General features: G+C 48.7%; 1 protein-coding gene across 1 annotated transcript in view; it reads left to right on the top strand.

Annotated features, from left to right (window-relative positions):
- Positions 1 to 18,668, top strand: part of ntrk3a (neurotrophic tyrosine kinase, receptor, type 3a) — a 189,416-nt gene that overhangs the window by 48,336 nt on the left and 122,412 nt on the right. The window contains 1 exon segment of the mRNA XM_077022580.1: positions 13,078 to 13,146. Coding sequence (XP_076878695.1) covers positions 13,078 to 13,146 — 69 coding nt within the window.

The following is an 18,668-nucleotide window of genomic DNA, read 5'->3' as shown; positions in this document are numbered from 1 at the left end:
ACAAGAGAAAGCTGGAGGAGGAGCTAGCACCTCCAGAGAACAGCAGCATGCTTAGATAGATATTGTGTGATTGTTTTTGAGAATATGGCCATGAGTGTTGGGTTTGGAGGATAGTGTTTGGAGTTTCATGTGGGGTTGGAGACTCCTGTTAACCAGACATCACTCTGGTACAGGAAACACACAGACCACTCCCACTCTGATACAGCCAGCACATAGACCACTCCCACTCTACTACAGCCAGCACACAGACCACTCTCACTCTGGTGCAGCCAACACACAGACCACTCTCACTCTACTACAGCCAGCACACAGACCACTCCCACTCTACTACAGCCAGCACACAGACCACTCCCACTCTACTACAGCCAGCACACAGACCACTCCCACTCTACTACAGCCAGCACACAGACCACTCCCACTCTGGTACAGCCAGCACACAGACCACTCCCACTCTACTACAGCCAGCACACAGACCACTCCCACTCTACTACAGCCAGCACACAGACCACTCCCACTCTGCTACAGCCAACACACAGACCACTCCCACTCTACTACAGCCAGCACACAGACCACTCCCACTCTACTACAGCCAGCACACAGACCACTCCCACTCTGCTACAGTCAGCACACAGACCACTCCCACTCTGCTACAGCCAGCACACAGACCACTCCCACTCTGCTACAGTCAGCACACAGACTACTCCCACTCTGGTACAGCCAACACACAGACCACTCCCACTCTACTACAGCCAGCACACAGACCACTCCCACTCTACTACAGCCAGCACACAGACCACTCCCACTCTGCTACAGTCAGCACACAGACCACTCCCACTCTGGTACAGCCAGCACACAGACCACTCCCACTCTACTACAGCCAGCACACAGACCACTCCCACTCTACTACAGCCAGCACACAGACCACTCCCACTCTACTACAGCCAGCACACAGACCACTCCCACTCTGCTACAGCCAGCACACAGACCACTCCCACTCTACTACAGCCAGCACACAGACCACTCCCACTCTGCTACAGCCAGTACACAGACCACTCCCACTCTACTACAGTCAGCACACAGACCACTCCCACTCTGCTACAGCCAACACACAGACCACTCCCACTCTACTACAGCCAGCACACAGACCACTCCCACTCTGCTACAGCCAACACACAGACCACTCCCACTCTGGTACAGCCAGGACACAGACCACTCCCACTCTACTACAGCCAGCACACAGACCACTCCCACTCTACTACAGCCAGCACACAGACCACTCCCACTCTGCTACAGCCAACACACAGACCACTCCCACTCTACTACAGCCAGCACACAGACCACTCCCACTCTACTAGAGCCAGCACACAGACCACTCCCACTCTGCTACAGTCAGCACACAGACCACTCCCACTCTGCTACAGCCAGCACACAGACCACTCCCACTCTGCTACAGTCAGCACACAGACTACTCCCACTCTGGTACAGCCAACACACAGACCACTCCCACTCTACTACAGCCAGCACACAGACCACTCCCACTCTACTACAGCCAGCACACAGACCACTCCCACTCTGCTACAGTCAGCACACAGACCACTCCCACTCTGGTACAGCCAGCACACAGACCACTCCCACTCTACTACAGCCAGCACACAGACCACTCCCACTCTACTACAGCCAGCACACAGACCACTCCCACTCTACTACAGCCAGCACACAGACCACTCCCACTCTGCTACAGCCAGCACACAGACCACTCCCACTCTACTACAGCCAGCACACAGACCACTCCCACTCTACTACAGCCAGCACACAGACCACTCCCACTCTGCTACAGCCAGCACACAGACCACTCCCACTCTACTACAGTCAGCACACAGACCACTCCCACTCTGCTACAGCCAACACACAGACCACTCCCACTCTACTACAGCCAGCACACAGACCACTCCCACTCTACTACAGTCAGCACACAGACCACTCTCACTCTGGTGCAGCCAACACACAGACCACTCCCACTCTACTACAGCCAGCACACAGACCACTCCCACTCTGGTACAGCCAGCACATAGACCACTCCCACTCTACTACAGTCAGCAAACAGACCACTCTCACTCTGGTGCAGCCAACACACAGACCACTCCCACTCTGCTACAGCCAGCACACAGACCACTCCCACTCTGCTACAGCCAGCACACAGACCACTCCCACTCTACTACAGCCAGCACACAGACCACTCCCACTCTGCTACAGCCAGCACACAGACCACTCCCACTCTACTACAGCCAGCACACAGACCACTCCCACTCTACTACAGTAAGCACACAGACCACTCTCACTCTACTACAGCCAGCACACAGACCACTCTCACTCTGGTGCAGCCAACACACAGACCACTCCCACTCTGGTACAGCCAGCACACAGACCACTCTCACTCTGGTGCAGCCAACACACAGACCACTCCCACTCTACTACAGCCAACACACAGACCACTCCCACTCTGCTACAGTCAGCACACAGACCACTCTCACTCTGCTACAGCCAGCACACAGACCACTCCCACTCTGCTACAGCCAGCACACAGACCACTCCCACTCTGCTACAGCCAGCACACAGACCACTCTCACTCTGGTGCAGCCAACACACAGACCACTCCCACTCTGGTACAGGCAGCACACAGACCACTCTCACTCTGGTGCAGCCAACACACAGACCACTCCCACTCTACTACAGGCAGCACACAGACCACTCTCACTCTGGTGCAGCCAACACACAGACCACTCCCACTCTGGTACAGGCAGCACACAGACCACTCTCACTCTGGTGCAGCCAACACACAGACCACTCCCACTCTGCTACAGCCAGCACACAGACCACTCTCACTCTGGTGCAGCCAACACACAGACCACTCCCACTCTGGTACAGGCAGCACACAGACCACTCCCACTCTGCTACAGGCAGCACCTAAACCACTCCCACTCTGGTACAGGCAGCACACAGACCACTCCCACTCTGCTCTCTAGTCAGCAAGGTTGTTAGCACTAGTTCCTGGAGCAGCACGGCTGAAGCTTTGTACAGACTAGACCACAGAGCAGCCCTCTTCCCCACGGACACAGAGCAGGGTGAGTGGATCTCACATATTTAAAAGAACAGCGCTATAAGCTACACTGAGAGCTCCCCCCACGCTTCATCTACCAGTGCTCTTATGACAGCAACAGTTTCCAAGGAAACAGGAATGCATTTGGGTGGTACGTTTGAAATGGGTTTTAAGGGGAGGTATGGCCTATCACTTACAACTAGAGAAAGAGCAGATAGAACCTATTACTGATGTGAAAGGCACCATCAGGATTTCAGGAGAGGAATTCATCAGGACAGAAATTCATTCCTATCATGGAAATGAGATGAATGTGAGCAGGAACGGTGTGATGGTGGTGAACACGTAATCCACACGAGCCCAGAATCACCCCTAGAGTAATCCACACGAGCTCAGAATCACCCCAAGAGCTCCACACGAGCCCTTTGGTAACCCAGAAGCATCCATAGAGTCTGACATCTGGAGTCCAGTTCAGGGAAAACAGATCAGAATGTTTACATGTATGTTGTGTATGTTGACATTCTAGTAGCATCATACAAACATTACATATCTCATCCTAACTCAAGTACAAACAGGTTTTAACTGTTAACTGCCAGGAAATCTGAAAGCCCTCCACCTTGTACAGTAGTGAAGGGTGGAGGAGTGTGGAGGAGTTTGGAGGAGTGTGGAGGGCTTCAGCACCGAACGCTGGTGCCGAACGCTGGTGCCGAACGCTGGTGCCGAATGCTGGTGCCGAACGCTGGTGCCGAACGCTGGTGCCGAATGCTGGGACTACACAGCAGGTGTTCGGTCAGCTGGCGAACACATGCATGCTGGATCAGACTGCCGTGGAAAACACGGCCTTAATAACGGCCTTAATACCAGTCTGAATCAGTCAAAAGAAGCTTGGACCCAGTATGCCTGTAACAGGGAAACAGGGAAAACGGAGCACATGTTAAACACTGCAAATGTGACAAACCTGCACTGTGTAAGATCTGAGCCACAGTGTTTGATGCACAGCACAACAGTTATTATGTCAGCTCTTCGAAATATTAGGTCACTAACAAACAAATCTCACTTAATTAATGATTTTATTATAATCCACGGACTTGATTTGATGTTTTTAACTGAAACATGTTTTAATGGATGTACTGTCACACCGCACTGATTGTCAGCACCGCCAAACTTCATAAATGTCTCTGGATGTAAGGAATGCCGTCTGATATGTCCCTCTCAGCTACACCTGCTACTAATTACCACGCCCCCTTTTTAGTCACATATATACACCTTCCCACCACTTCCTCGTCGCGAAGTATTGCCGTTCCCATGCAGCATACCAAGCGTTTCCATTGCCTGTTCGATCTCCTGTGCTTTGATGACGTTCCTGGGGTGTACTCTCTCCCCTGGTTGGATCTCCATGGATTCTGGAAAGGTGGAGGCTGTCACGACGTGGCCGACGCCCCGCTCCATGAAAGAACTACAAAGATTCCTGGGGTTTGCGAACTTCTGTCGCCATTTCATCCGGGGTTTTGGTGAGTTAGCAGCCCCTTTGACTAATCTCTTAAGGGGTGGGGGAAATCGGCGCTTCACCTGGACAGCCAAAGAGGACCGAGCGTTCTCACTCCTCAAAAAGGCTTTCACGTCCGCTCCCATTCTGCATCTTCCTGACCCACAGCTCCAGTTCATCGTGGAGGTAGATGCCTCTGAAGTAGGAGTAGGCGCTGTTCTCTCACAACGGCAGGGGAACCCCCCTAAGTTATACCCCTGCGCCTACTTTTCCAGGAAATTATCACCTGCTGAGATTAACTATGATGTCGGAAACTGAGAACTCCTCGCCATCAAACTCGCCCTTGAACAATGGCGTCACTGGTTAGAAGGAGCGGAACATCCCTTTATAGTTTATACTGACCACAAGAATCTTGAGTACTTGAAGTCGGCCAGACGCCTGAATCCACGACAAGCCCGGTGGGCACTGTTTTTTCCCGTTTTTGCTTCACTGTATCTTACAGACCGGGGTCTAAGAATGTCAAGGCAGATGCACTCTCACGGATCTACGAGAAGGATGAGGCAGTCAAAGCACCTGAGCGAATTCTGCAAGATTCCTGCTTCCTCGCAGCCATAAGATGGGACGTACAAGAAGAACTGGACGAAGCTCTACGCACCGATCCTAGTCCAGATGAATGTCCTGAGGGTAAGCAGTATGTGCCCGTCTCTCTCCGGGGGCGTTTACTCCAACTCGCCCACGACACAGCAGGCACAGGCCATCCAGGTATCACACGCACACGATATCTTATTTCACAACGTTACTGGTGGCCGTCCTGGGAGGATGACATACGTGATTACGTTCTGGCATGCTCCATTTGTGCCCAGTCCCGTACTCCCCGTACTCTTCCCGCGGGACAACTCCTTCCTCTGCCCATTCCTCTCCAACCATGGACACACCTCGCGATCGACTTCGTAACTGATCTGCCCACATCAGGAGGTAACACAGTGATAATGGTGATCGTAGACCGTTTCTCTAAGATGTGTCGTCTAATTCCACGCCCGAAGCTACCTACAGCCATGGAAACAGCTCTTGATCTGTTTAATTATGTCTTTCGTATATACGGCTTACCCGAAGATATCGTCTCTGATAGAGGGACGCAGTTTACCTCCCGAGTTTGGAAACAGTTTTGCAAGCTTCTTGGTATCACAGTCAGTTTAACCTCGGGTTACCACCCCCAATCTAACGGTGAAGTAGAGCGGTACAACCAAGAGTTAGGGAGGTTTCTACGACAGTATTGCGTCTCCCAACACGATTGGCATAAGTACCTCCCATGGGCAGAGTACGCCCGGAATTCAATTGTGCACTCCGCCACTAAACTCACTCCTTTTCAGTGTGTTTACGGTTACCAACCTGCGTTCTTTCCCTGGGACAAGACACCTGCCGACGTTCCGGCTTTGGACGAGTGGTTGAAGCGCAGTGCCCGCACCTGGGAGATGGCACATGTTCATTTACGTCGCGCCCTACATACGCGCCGGCTCAACGCAGACCGCCGTCATCTTGCTGCTTTGATCTATCACCCGGGACAGAGGGTATGGCTATCGACACGGGACCTTAATCTGAAACACCGGAGCAAAAAACTCAGCCAACGTTACATCGGACCGTTTAAGATTCTCAGCAGAGTCAACGCAGTTACATATAAACTCCTCTTACCTACACACTACCACATTCACCCTGTCTTCCATGTCTCTCTCCTGAAACCAGTTCACTACAGGCCTTTCACCACTCCTCCCTTATCTGCCAAGCCTCCGGACCCTCTGGACATCGATGGTCGTCCTGCCTATATAGTCCGGGAATTGTTGGAATCCTGACGCCGACGCGGGGGTCTCCAATACCTGGTTGACTGGGAAGGATATGGCCCCGAGGAGCATGCCTGGATCCCAGCGAGGGATGTTCTCTGCCCCACTATGATCGCGGACTTCAACGCTGCGCACCCTAACTTTCCGGCACCCCGACGCCGCGGTCGACCCCCGGCTCGTCGTAGAGCGTCAAGAGACGCTCCTTTGAGGGGGGGTACTGTAAGGAATGCCGTCTGATATGTCCCTCCCAGCTACACCTGCTACTAATTACCACGCCCTCTTTTCAGTCACATATATACACCTTCCCACCACTTCCTCGTCGCGAAGTATTGCCGTTCCCATGCAGCATACCAAGCGTTTCCATTGCCTGTTCGATCTCCTGTGCTTTGACCCTTGCTTTCTCTCCAGACCTCGCCTCCTGTCTAGCCCTCCTGTACCTCCCGGATTCTACCCCCCCGTTATGACTCTGGACCGTCCTGACCATCCCACGAAAACGCTGCTGTTATTACTGCGCCTAGCGCTAGTGATACTCGTGCCGTTTCTTGTAAACGTGACTCATTTGAATAAAAGCGGTATACTTCCGCAGTTGGATCCCTCTCTGTCTGGTCAATATGTTACACTGGAGCCAGCAGTAAAGGTGGAGGTATAGCTGCTCTATTTAATGGTTCTACCAATGCGAGCAGTTCATTTGGTTATCATTTGGTTATATGACATCCTTTAAGTATCTCTATGTAGTTCTGACTGGCATCCCAGAAATATTACTAATAACAGTCTATAGGCCTCCAAGGTACAACGCAGATTTTACTGATGAATTTTCAGTTTTGGTGTCTCTCATTTTCACTTTGACCCTTTTATAATTGCTGGAGATTTTAATGTAAATAATGCTCTGGGCTATACTATACTTTTTTGGGCTCTCGGCATGTGACTGACAGTCATACTGTTATGGTCACATTCTGGGTTTGGTTATTTCAAAATCTCAACATATCAGCCACTGTGAAGGATGTAGCTTCATCAGATCATTACTGTGAATTCTTTGATACCCGGGCCTCAACAGAACAGAACATCCCAGCATGTCGTTTCTTAGAAGAGGTTCATCAGTGACTGAAGGAATCATTTGGACTTCTTGATGATTTGAACAATGAACAATTTCAACTCGGACTTTGTTAGTGTTATGGATGAAATTGCTCCACTTATTCCAGGTAAACAGAGAGCATCATGGACAAATACTACTACAGTTCAAACCCAAAAGTGTGTGTGTGTGTGTGTGTGTGTGTGTGTGTGTTTGAGGTAGAGAGAGCCCACAGTGTGTGTGTATGTGTGTGTGTGTGTGTGTAAGGTCGAGAGTGTAGTGTGTGTGTGTGTGTGTGTGTGTGTGTGTGTGTAACTGGAATCAGTACCGTCCCCACACTGATGTTTCTTGTCCTGCCCCAGATCTTGCTGACTCCAGGCAGAGTGGACATTCTCACACATCTGTGTGTGTGTGTGGGGGCTGCTCTGTTTTGATTAATGCTTCCTGGGCTGGGAGCATCAATGGTGTGTCATGAAACTTTAACTGTAGTTTTGAACAATTGTTGTAGTCACTTTAGCTGCTGTAGTCAGGTGATGTTGTACACTCCCTTGTTGTTTAAAATGTCAGAATTAGGATCTGGAAAATATGACTTTCAAAACCTGCTACAGAGCTACTCTCTGTGGATGAATTGCACTGTGTGTGGATGAACTGTTCTGTGTGGATGGACTGTTCTATGTGTGGATGAACTGTGTGTGGATGGACTGTTCTATGTGTGGATGAACAGTGTGTGGATGGACTGTTCTGTGTGTGGATAAATTGTTCTGTGTGTGGATGGACTGTTCCATGTGTGGATGAACTGCTCTGTGTGTGGATAGACTGCTCTGTGTGTGGATGACCTGTTCAATGTGTGGTTGAACTGTTCTGTCCACACACAGATGGACTGCTCTGTGTGTGGATGGACTGTTCTGTGTGTGGATGGACTGCTCTGTGTGTGGATGGACTGTACTGTGTGTGGATGGACTGTACTGTGTGTGGATGGACTGCTCTGTGTGTGGATGAACTGTTCCATGTGTGGATGAACTGCTCTGTGTGGATGGACTGTTCTATGTGTGGATGGACTGCTCTGTGTGTGGATGGACTGTTCTATGTGTGGATGGACTGCTCTGTGTGTGGATGGACTGCTCTGTGTGTGGATGGACTGTTCTATGTGTGGATGGACTGCTCTGTGTGTGGATGGACTGTTCTATGTGTGGATGGACTGCTCTGTGTGTGGATGGACTGCTCTGTGTGTGGATGGACTGTTCTATGTGTGGATGGACTGTTCTGTGTGTGGATGGACTGCTCTGTGTGTGGATGGACTGCTCTGTGTGTGGATGGACTGTTCTATGTGTGGATGGACTGTTCTATGTGTGCTGATGATTATGTGGAGAAGCAGATGAACCTGGCTGCATCCTCCTGGCTGTGGTTTTAATCGTCTCGTTATTAGTTTAACGCCGTGATCTAGAGGCTGAGGGCACAGGAGTGTGTGCACCGTGGCAGTGATTGTGTGTGTGTCTGTGTGTGTCTGTGTGTGTTAGTCTGGGCTCTGGTTAAGGTGTTTGTTGATGAGGGTGTCCGTGTTTGTGTGGGTGTGCATGCTGGTGAGGGAGTTGTGTGTGTATGTGTGTGGGTGTAAATGTGTGGATATGTGTGTGTGTGTGTGTGTGTGTATTAGTGGGAGTGTGTGTGTGTGTGTGTGTGTGTGTGTGTGTGTATTAGTGGGAGTGGGAGTGTGTGTGTGTGTGTGTGTGTGTGTGTGTGTGTGTGTGTGTGTGTGTGTGTGTGTGTGTGTGTGTGTGTGCGCGTGTGTGCGCGTGTGTGCGCGTGTGTGCGCGTGTGTGCGCGTGTGTGCGTGTGCGCGCGTGTGCGCGTGTGTGTGCGTGTGTGTGCGTGTGTGTGCGTGTGTGCGCGTGTGTGCGCGTGTGTGCGCGTGTGTGCGCGTGTGTGTGCGTGTGTGCGCGTGTGTGTGCGTGTGTGTGCGTGGGTGAGAGAGCTGTGAAGACTCCACTTTGCACTTTGCTCCTGTGACATGGTCAAGAGCGAAAGGGAGAGAGGGAGATATTGCTCAGGGTGGAGTTGCTATGGAAACAGATAGGCGTTGCTGGAGGAGTTTATGCTGTGGCGTGTCAGATGTGAGGCAGCCTAAGACTCAGACAAACACACACACACACACACACACACACACACACATACACACACACACACACACACACACACTCACACGCGCACGCATGCACACACACACACTTTAACTCTTAAGCCTTCGACCACAGAGAGCACTCTACAGTCCAGAGCAATCCATCTCGCCAGTGAATTTTGTTTCTTAATATGAACCCCGACATGTGGTTTGCTCGTACTAGGAATACATTTAGCAGCTAAATTATCATTACTGACCTGCATGTTAGCCCCAACATGTTTCTTCCTGCATAAAGTGCAAATAACACTATTTTTGTTTGTACTTCTATCTGGAAGTTTCTTATATTTAAATTTCCCATCCACCAGCGTAGCCTCTTCAGTCATCTCCATTATGCTCATCTTATTGGAACTCGTGCACTGAGAAACATTCCACGGTGCAAAAGTGTCTCGTGTTAAATGCGTTAAAATGCGTAAATTTTTTTAGTTCGTTAATTTCCCTGTAATTAATTAATTGAAATTAACGCATTAAAGTGCCACCACTACTAGTAACACATGTTGTCTTTAATGTCCTGTGAAGTACAGACTCCATATTAATGTTCATACAGGGCAGCACGGTGGCATAGTGGTTAGCACGTTTGCCTCTCAGCACTGGGGTCTTGGGTTCAAGCCCCTATCTGAGTGGAGTTTCCATGTTCTCCCTGTGTTTGCATGGGTTTCCTCCAGGCTCTCTGGTTTCCTCCCACAGTCTAAAAACATGGAGCTTAGGTTAATTGGCAGTTCCAAATTCTCCCTGAGTGTGTGTCTATGTCTCTCCATGAGTGTTTGTCTGTGTCTCTCTCTGTTCAATAAAAACAAGTTGTTGTCGTCTGAGTGTGTGTGCTTGTATGTCCAGTGGTGGATGGTGCTCTGCCACTAGGGTCTGTCCTCTCTCCCCTTCCTGCACCCCATTCAGTCCCCCAGGGGGCTGTGGATCCCGGTAGAGAGTACGCTGTGCGCAATCGGCTTCTCGCCGGTGTGTGATTGGCTGTCTGAGATTTGTAGCTGTGTAAACAATTGTAAAGCGCCTTGGGTATCTTGAAAGGTGCTATATAAATTGAAACATTCATTCATTCATTCATTCCTGCTGTTAGTCTTTGAAGGACTTTGACACAAATTTGATTGCTGTTTGTCATGTGAAGTGAAGGAGTCTGAGGACTATCAGTTCTTCTTAGTAAAAATGCTCATTACACACACATTAATTTCTCCTGCAGGTCTGGGAGATTTGGGTGGGGTTGGGTCTGTGCTGCTCTGGGTGGGGTTTGGTCTGTGTGCTGCTCTGGGTGGGGTCGGGTCTGTGTGCTGCTCTGGGTGTGGTCGGGTCTGTGTGCTGCTCTGGGTGGGGTCGGGTCTGTGCTGCTCTGGGTGTGGTCGGGTCTGTGTGCTGCTCTGGGTGGGGTCGGGTCTGTGCTGCTCTGGGTGGGGTCGGGTTTGTGTGCTGCTCTGGGTGTGGTTGGGTCTGTGCTGCTCTGGGTGGGGTCGGGTTTGTGTGCTGCTCTGGGTAGGGTTGGGTCTGTGTGCTACTCTGGGTGGGGTCGCGTCTGTGTGCTGCTCTGGGTGGGGTCTGGTCTGTGCTGCTCTGGGTGGGGTTGGGTCTGTGTGCTCTGGGTGTGGTTGGGTCTGTGTGCTGCTCTGGGTGGGGTCGGGTCTGTGCTGCTCTGGGTGGGGTTGGGTCTGTGTGCTGCTCTGGGTGGGGTTGGGTCTGTGCTGCTCTGGGTGGGGTCTGGTCTGTGCTGCTCTTGGTGGGGTTGGGTCTGTGTGCTGCTCTGGGTGGGGTCGGGTCTGTGTTGCTCTGGGTGGGGTTGGGTCTGTGTGCTGCTCTGGGTGGGGTCGGGTCTGTGCTGCTCTGGAGATTTGCAGTATTATTATTAGTATTGGAGCATTTGTTCCAATAAGTAACTCTTAACATATTGCACACTATAGAAATCTGAAGTGGTTTGTCACCAAGAGTTCAGGTAAGATTTCTCTCACCGTCTCTTCTTCAGACAAACTCAACAACACTTCATGTAACAGTGGTGAGTTTACTGCATAGACGTCACTCACCATAGACGTCAATCACCATAGACGTCACTCACCGCAGACAACATTACTACTGAGCAGATCTCTCATTAGTCTTCAGGCCTTTGGCTGAGCTGATCACAATCACAATCAGGGTGTGTGTTGTCTGCTAGGTGCTGCATGTAACACACAGACTCCTGCATCTCTGCACCTGCTACAAATCTATGAAAGACTTTGGTTAAAGTCATCAAGAGCTGTCCATGGTGCTGAAGCTATTTGCAGATTTACTACAAGGATGTTTTTGTCTACATCAGCTCTGCCCAGGACAGCCCAGCTCTTGGAGAACAGTGACTCACATACAGTGATGAGCACAGTGCACAGTGATGAGCACAGTGATTAGCAGAGTTCATGAGGAGCAAGAAGAACTTCATTGATCAAATGTGTTACAGCAGAAGAAAAAAAAAACTCTGAAACCCTCAGGACTGGACAGGATGCTCGGTACTGGTACCGGGGTTGTTTGAATGAAGGTTCACTTGATATATAGTGTGTTGCTTTTACAATCAGTGATCAGTGTTATCAGAGACAGAAACTGTGATGCTGGAATTACATTGAATATTCCTGAGTGTCCAGAAACCATGATGACTGGACTACTCTGATAATCTTTCAGCCAGAGATGACTGGTCTAAGAAAAGCAGTCTGGCAGTGTGTAGGGGCTGTGGTGTGTAGGGGGTGTGTAGTGTGTAGGGGGTGTGATGTGTGTGTAGGGGCTGTGGTGTGTAGGGGGTGTGGAGTGTATAGGGGGTGTGGCGTGTGTGTAGAGGGTGTGGCATGTGTTTAGGGGGTGTGGTGTGTATAGGGGGTGTGTTGTGTATCAGGGTGTGGCATGTGTAGGGGCTGTGGTGTGTGACTTGTCTTAAGTTTCCCTCCAATGTCATGGTGTTGTTATGTCTACTACTTCAGACTTATTGCTCCTCACGTTGAGACTCCCTGTTTATTATGCACTGCCAACATCACTGTGGAGTTCACACCAACGACACTGAGGCTATTTCACTGTTGTTGGAGGTACTGTGTCTGTCTCTGTTGTCTGTCTCTGTTGTGTCTGTCTCTCTTGCCCTGTCTCTGTTGTGTCTGTCTCTGTTGTGTCTGTCTCTCTTGCCCTGTCTCTGTTGTGTCTATCTCTCTTGCCCTGTCTTTGTTGTCTGTCTCTGTTGTGTCTTTCTCTCTTGCCCTGTCTCTGTTGTCAAGCTCTATTGGCCTTTCTGTCTCTTCTACTGGATCGACTGGTTTTAGGACTCCAGGCATTTTCCGTATATTTAATTTGTTGCCTTGCAAATCACCAGATCTGCTTTATACTGCCGATGTGTCCTCACTTCATCAGCCTGATACGAACACGGATGCCTTTGAATCATGGACCTCTCCTCTTTTGTCTCTCTCTCTCTCGCAGAAACCTGTCCAGGAACCCTCTGACCACCCTGTCTTGGCAGCTGTTCCAGAACCTCCAGCTTATTGATCTGTAAGACTACCTTCTCTCTCTCTCTCTCTCTCTCTCTCTCTCTCCCTCTCTCTCTCTCTCTCTCACGTTTGCAGTTTTCTGAATTGATGTTTCATTGTTATGCTGTTTGCTGTTTGCTGTTACATCACGTGTGGATTGGGATTCGTTCATACACCTTACAGCTTGCAAGTGTTTAATTATTAAGCACTGCCCACCACACACACACACACACACACACACACACACACACACACACACACACACACACTTGCCCACTTGCTTTGTCAGGTCCTCGTGCCAGAACAATGCTGTGATGTCTGTGTGGTCCGAGCTGCTCACTCAGTGGCTGGCTAATGAGACTGAAGAGTCATGGTGTTTAGGAAGCAGAACCTGGCTCTGTTTGGATCACCCCCGCAGGCCCAGCTCCCATGGACACTGCAGAAACCCAAATGTGATGATGTAATAGAGTCCAGTCCCACCAATTAACATGCTCCTCCCACTAATCAGCTGCATGAAGGAGGATAAGGGTTCTCTGCTGTGTGTGTGTGTGTGTGTGTGCGTGTGTGTGTTTGAATAATAAGAGAGTGTGTGTTATTTGTAATCCTGCACTGGAAGCAGGATTGCTCCTCAGTAGAGCAGAATCTCCTATGCTGGGCTCAAATGTCACATGTCCTTAGCAGGCTCTGCTAAGGGGACTGGATGAGGGAGGAGTTTTGGGAGGACACGCCTCCTGCACTACCATTAAACAGGACACGCCTCCTGCAGTACACTTAAGCAGGAGCTGACCAGGAGCAGCGAAGTGGGCCGTATCCAGGGACCATGCACGTGTTTGTCTCCTCGGTTACTGATGGGGATACAAGGGCTGCCTAGCAAAATATTCAGATTCTGTATGAAATACAAAATCAACAAAAAATCTTTAATTGGGAAGCTTGACAGACAGACACTACAGTCACAGCTCTAACATCCTTTATATGACTGACAGACACTACAGTCACGCAGACGCTTGTTCAGCTGCCAGTGAGACTGAATGAGCTGGGTTGCCATGGCAAAATGAGCTCAGTGTACTAGTGATTAGCATTAGAGACAACACTCAAACTATGTGTGTTTGAGACCTTGTGTGTTTGTAGGTGTGTGTAAAATATAGTTGTATTTCATCTATTTTATTTGTTATACTTGCAACATATAAGGAAAAAATACTTTTGAAACATATTATTTTACCTCCAGTATTCTAGTATCAGTGAAGTTAACATAAGATTATAGATGTTATGTAGTATAATAGCATATAATAATATAAAGGTGCTTTACTGCAGCCAGCGGTGGGGAGAAGAACCTGGTGAACGTTTTAGTGCAATGGGACCACCTCCACTTTACAGGACCACCTCCACTTTACAGGACCACGTCCACTTTACAGGACCATGTGCACTTTACAGGACCACCTCCACTTTACAGGACCACGTCCACTTTACAGGACCACGTCCACTTTACAGGACCATGTGCACTTTACAGGACCACATGCACTTTACAGGACCGCGTCCACTTTACAGCACCATGTGCACTTTACAGGACCACGTGCACTTTACAGGATCATGTCCACTTTACAGGACCATGTGCACTTTACAGGACCATGTGCACGTTACAGGACCACATGCACTTTACAGGAACACATGCACTTTACAGGATCACGTGCACTTTACAGGATCACGTCCACTTTACAGGACCATGTGCACTTTACAGGACCATGTGCACTTTACAGGACCACATGCACATTACAGGACCACATGCACTTTACAGGATCACGTGCACTTTACAGGACCATGTGCATTTTACGGGATCACGTGCACTTTACAGGACCACATGCACTTTACAGGACCACTTGCACTTTACAGGACCTATAGACCCATGCTGTGGGGACCCATAGAGTGTTTAAATGTGTATATCAGCGTGTTTTGACGCTGTGGGGACTCATTGTTCATGTCGTCATGTCATCAGCCCAGGGTGCCAAGGCACTTTTTCATTGATAGGGAGCTGCTCTGTCGTTGCTACAGCGAGCCACTCTTTTGTTGCTATGGCGAGCCACTCTGGTATTGATATGGAGAGCTGCTCTTTCTCTGGCTCTGATTGGTTGTTTCCTGCATTTGGAAGATAAGGTGGATGAGTTTGTTTTCACAGATTCTCTGTCTCATGTCCTAGTAAGGACCCAAGTCATACTGACATATTTTAGCAAATATGATGAAACCTTACCTATTGCAAAGTTACCTATTGCTACTTTAAGCCTAACCCTACCATCTCAGTAACTAAAGATAAATGTTTCTGAATGTTCACATTTAGCATATACATTTTAAGGCTGCTTCTGTGTTTTGCAGATTCTAACAACGCAGCCGGTTTTGTCCTGTTTCCCTGGACATTTGGTCCAACTTAATTAGTGATAACGTGATAAAGTGTCACTCAGAGTGTTAAACACATGTGCAACCCAACACAGCAGTTACCTGAGCACCTTATACAAGCATTTGCATCAACCAGCAGCCAGTGGTAGAGTCTGTGATTGGTCAGTTCCGCTGCTGCTTAGTGAATATTCATAAGGACATGACTGGAAGCAACTGATTCCAGATCTGTACATGTATTCCAGAGAAAAGACCAGCAGCATTGAGCTTTATCTCCTAACCTGGGCGTTGTCCGGACCACTCCTCTAAAACACACCCACACACACCCACAGAGGCGGTCTTTGCATAGATGCGTGGCTAGGCAACTGCCTTGGGCCCCTGACTATCTACCTTATTTCTCGCATATAAATGTTGATGGGCCCCCTAGCTAAATTCGCCTTGAGCCCCCAAATTGCTAAGTCCGCCACTGCACACCCAAACACACACACACATACACGCACACACACACACACACACACACACACCAACAGAGACGGAGGGGATGGAGTGAGAGAGTGACGTGTCCACACACACTCACACATGCACACACACAATAACACAAAAACTGTATATTTTACCTTTTCATAAATTTTTTAATGAATTAGTTTAATCTAAATGTTTTGTTTCATAAGCAATACGATTTGTTCTTGCATTATCATTGTATTATTCTTCTATTATTATTGTATTGTCATTCTTTAATACATTCATACTCTGTATTTCAAGGTTTGACAATATAAATGTAGCACGTTTTGTCATGCTAACAGATCACTTTGAATTTAACTAAACTGAAAGCCAGAGAGAGACCAACAGAGACAGGGGAGGGGCAGATAGACAGACAGTGAGTGAGAGATAGACTGAGAAAGTATTAGGGAGATTGAAAAAGCGAGAGAGAGAGAGAGAGAGAGAGAGAGAGAGAGAGAGAGACATTGAGAGGTAGTGAGTTCACATCCTTGTGCTGACTTAGTTGTATTGAATCATGGGCCTCCAGCCCCACAGGACATGGTTCCTGGTTCACTTCAGTGTCAGAAGTTCAGGACATGGTTCCTGGTTTACTCTAGCGTCAGAAGTTCAGGACATGGTTCCTGGTTTACTCTAGCATCAGAAGTTCAGGACGTGGTTCCTGGTTTACTCTAGTGTCAGAAGTTCACGACGTGGTTCCTTGTCCACACCAGTTTCAGAAGTTCAGGACATGGTCCCTTGTTCACTCCAGTTTCAGAGGTTCAGGACGTGGTTCCTTGTTCACTCCAGTTTCGGAAGTTCAGGACGTGGTACCTGGTTCACTCTAGTTTCAGAAGTTCAGGACGTGGTTCCTTGTTCACTCCAGTTTCAGAAGTTCAGGACGTGGTCCCTGGTTTACTCCAGTTTCAGATGTTCAGGACGTGGTCCCTGGTTTACTCCAGCTTCAGATGTTCAGGATGTGGTTCCTGGTTTACTCCAGTTTCAGATGTTCAGGACATGGTTCCTGGTTTACTCCAGTTTCAGATGTTCAGGACATGATTCCTGGTTCACTCCAGTTTCAGATGTTCAGGACGTGGTTCCTGGTTCACTCCAGTTTCACATGTTCAGGACGTGGATCCTGGTTTATTCCAGTTTCAGATGTTCAGGACGTGGTTCCTGGTTTACTCCCGTGCTCCAGACTTGTCACATGTTTTCTTTCTTTTTTCATTGCTCACTCATCGTTATATCAAGATCTCAAGATTGATGTATTTATTTGTTTATTTTGCATGTACTGTGATGATCAGTCTCTCTCTCCTTCCTTCCCTCTCCCTCCTGCTCCTTGGTCTTCTGTTTTAAACTCTCCTTGGAGGTGTGTAGAGGTGTGTTGAAGCGTGTCGAGGCCCTCTGTGAAAACATCTTTATGAAAAACATCTCTGAGAAAGTCATGCAGCTAAGGAATGGATCACTAACCCCTCAAACAAATGCTGAGACTTGTGAATTTACAACACTCGTTTAAAATAGCGATATATTTTTATTGGCCTCAGATGTATTTATTATTATGTTGTCTAAGAAGTCACATGTGCATTCTTGTAGCTAATGCTGAGTGTACCTGGCAGCTTCTTCATTGTCCACATGCACACCTTCATCACTGTCCACGTAAGCAGTGTCTTCACTGTCCACGTAAGCACCTTCATCACTGTCCACGTAAGCAGCGTCTTCACTGTCCACGTAAGCACCTTCATCACTGTCCACGTAAGCAGCGTCTTCACTGTCCACGTGAGCACCTTCATCACTGGCCATGTGAGCAGCTTCTTCATTGTCCATGTGAGCAGCTTCTTCACTGTCCACGTGAGCAGCATCTTCATTGTCCATGTGAGCAGCTTCTTCACTGTCCACGTGAGCAGCATCTTCATTGTCCACATGCACAGCTTCATCACTGTCCACGTGAGCAGCTTCTTCATTGTCCACGTGAGCAGCTTCATCACTGTCCACATGAGCAGCTTCATCATTGTTCACATGCGCAGCTTTATCACTGTCCACGTGAGGAGCTTCTTCGTTGTTCACACGTGCAGCTTCATCACTGTCCATGTGAGGAGCTTATTCACTGTCCACGTGAGCAGCTTCATCACTGTCCATGTGAGCAGCATCTTCAATGTACATGTGAACAGCTGTTTCTCTCTGGCCCTGAGGGCAGGAGGGCAACAATGTTGACTGTGTAGTGGCTTCACTACACCCTCACCTCGCAGGACCCTCTGCTGATATCTAATAAATAGGTTAATAACCTATTAATAAATAGGTTATATCAAATAATGAGATGATAATCTATGTTTCTTATTATATCATGGCACAGTCCTATGTAGAGGTAGGTTTAGAGCAGGGGTGTCAAACTTAAGGCCCGCGGGCCAAATATGGCCCACCGCGTCATTTTATGTGGCCTACGAGAGCTTAAAAAGCCTAATTGTCTAAGAAAATAAGTCAAACGTGCAGTGACCAAAAACTACATTTGCCACAATTATGTAACCTGCAAAGTGACGGCATATTGACACTGCAGTGTTTCCACATCAATGCAATTTTCCCAATAAGTATTATTGATAATAATGATGATAATGATCCCAAAATGTTCAGGAATAGAAAAATCAATGCAGATGGAAGGATGTTTCAAGAAAGATGGGAAAGCAAATATAT

The sequence above is a fragment of the Brachyhypopomus gauderio genome, chromosome 11 (genome assembly GCF_052324685.1).
Source record: "Brachyhypopomus gauderio isolate BG-103 chromosome 11, BGAUD_0.2, whole genome shotgun sequence".
Taxonomy (NCBI): Eukaryota; Metazoa; Chordata; class Actinopteri; order Gymnotiformes; family Hypopomidae; genus Brachyhypopomus; species Brachyhypopomus gauderio.
This window is presented reverse-complemented; position numbering and strand designations above follow the sequence as displayed.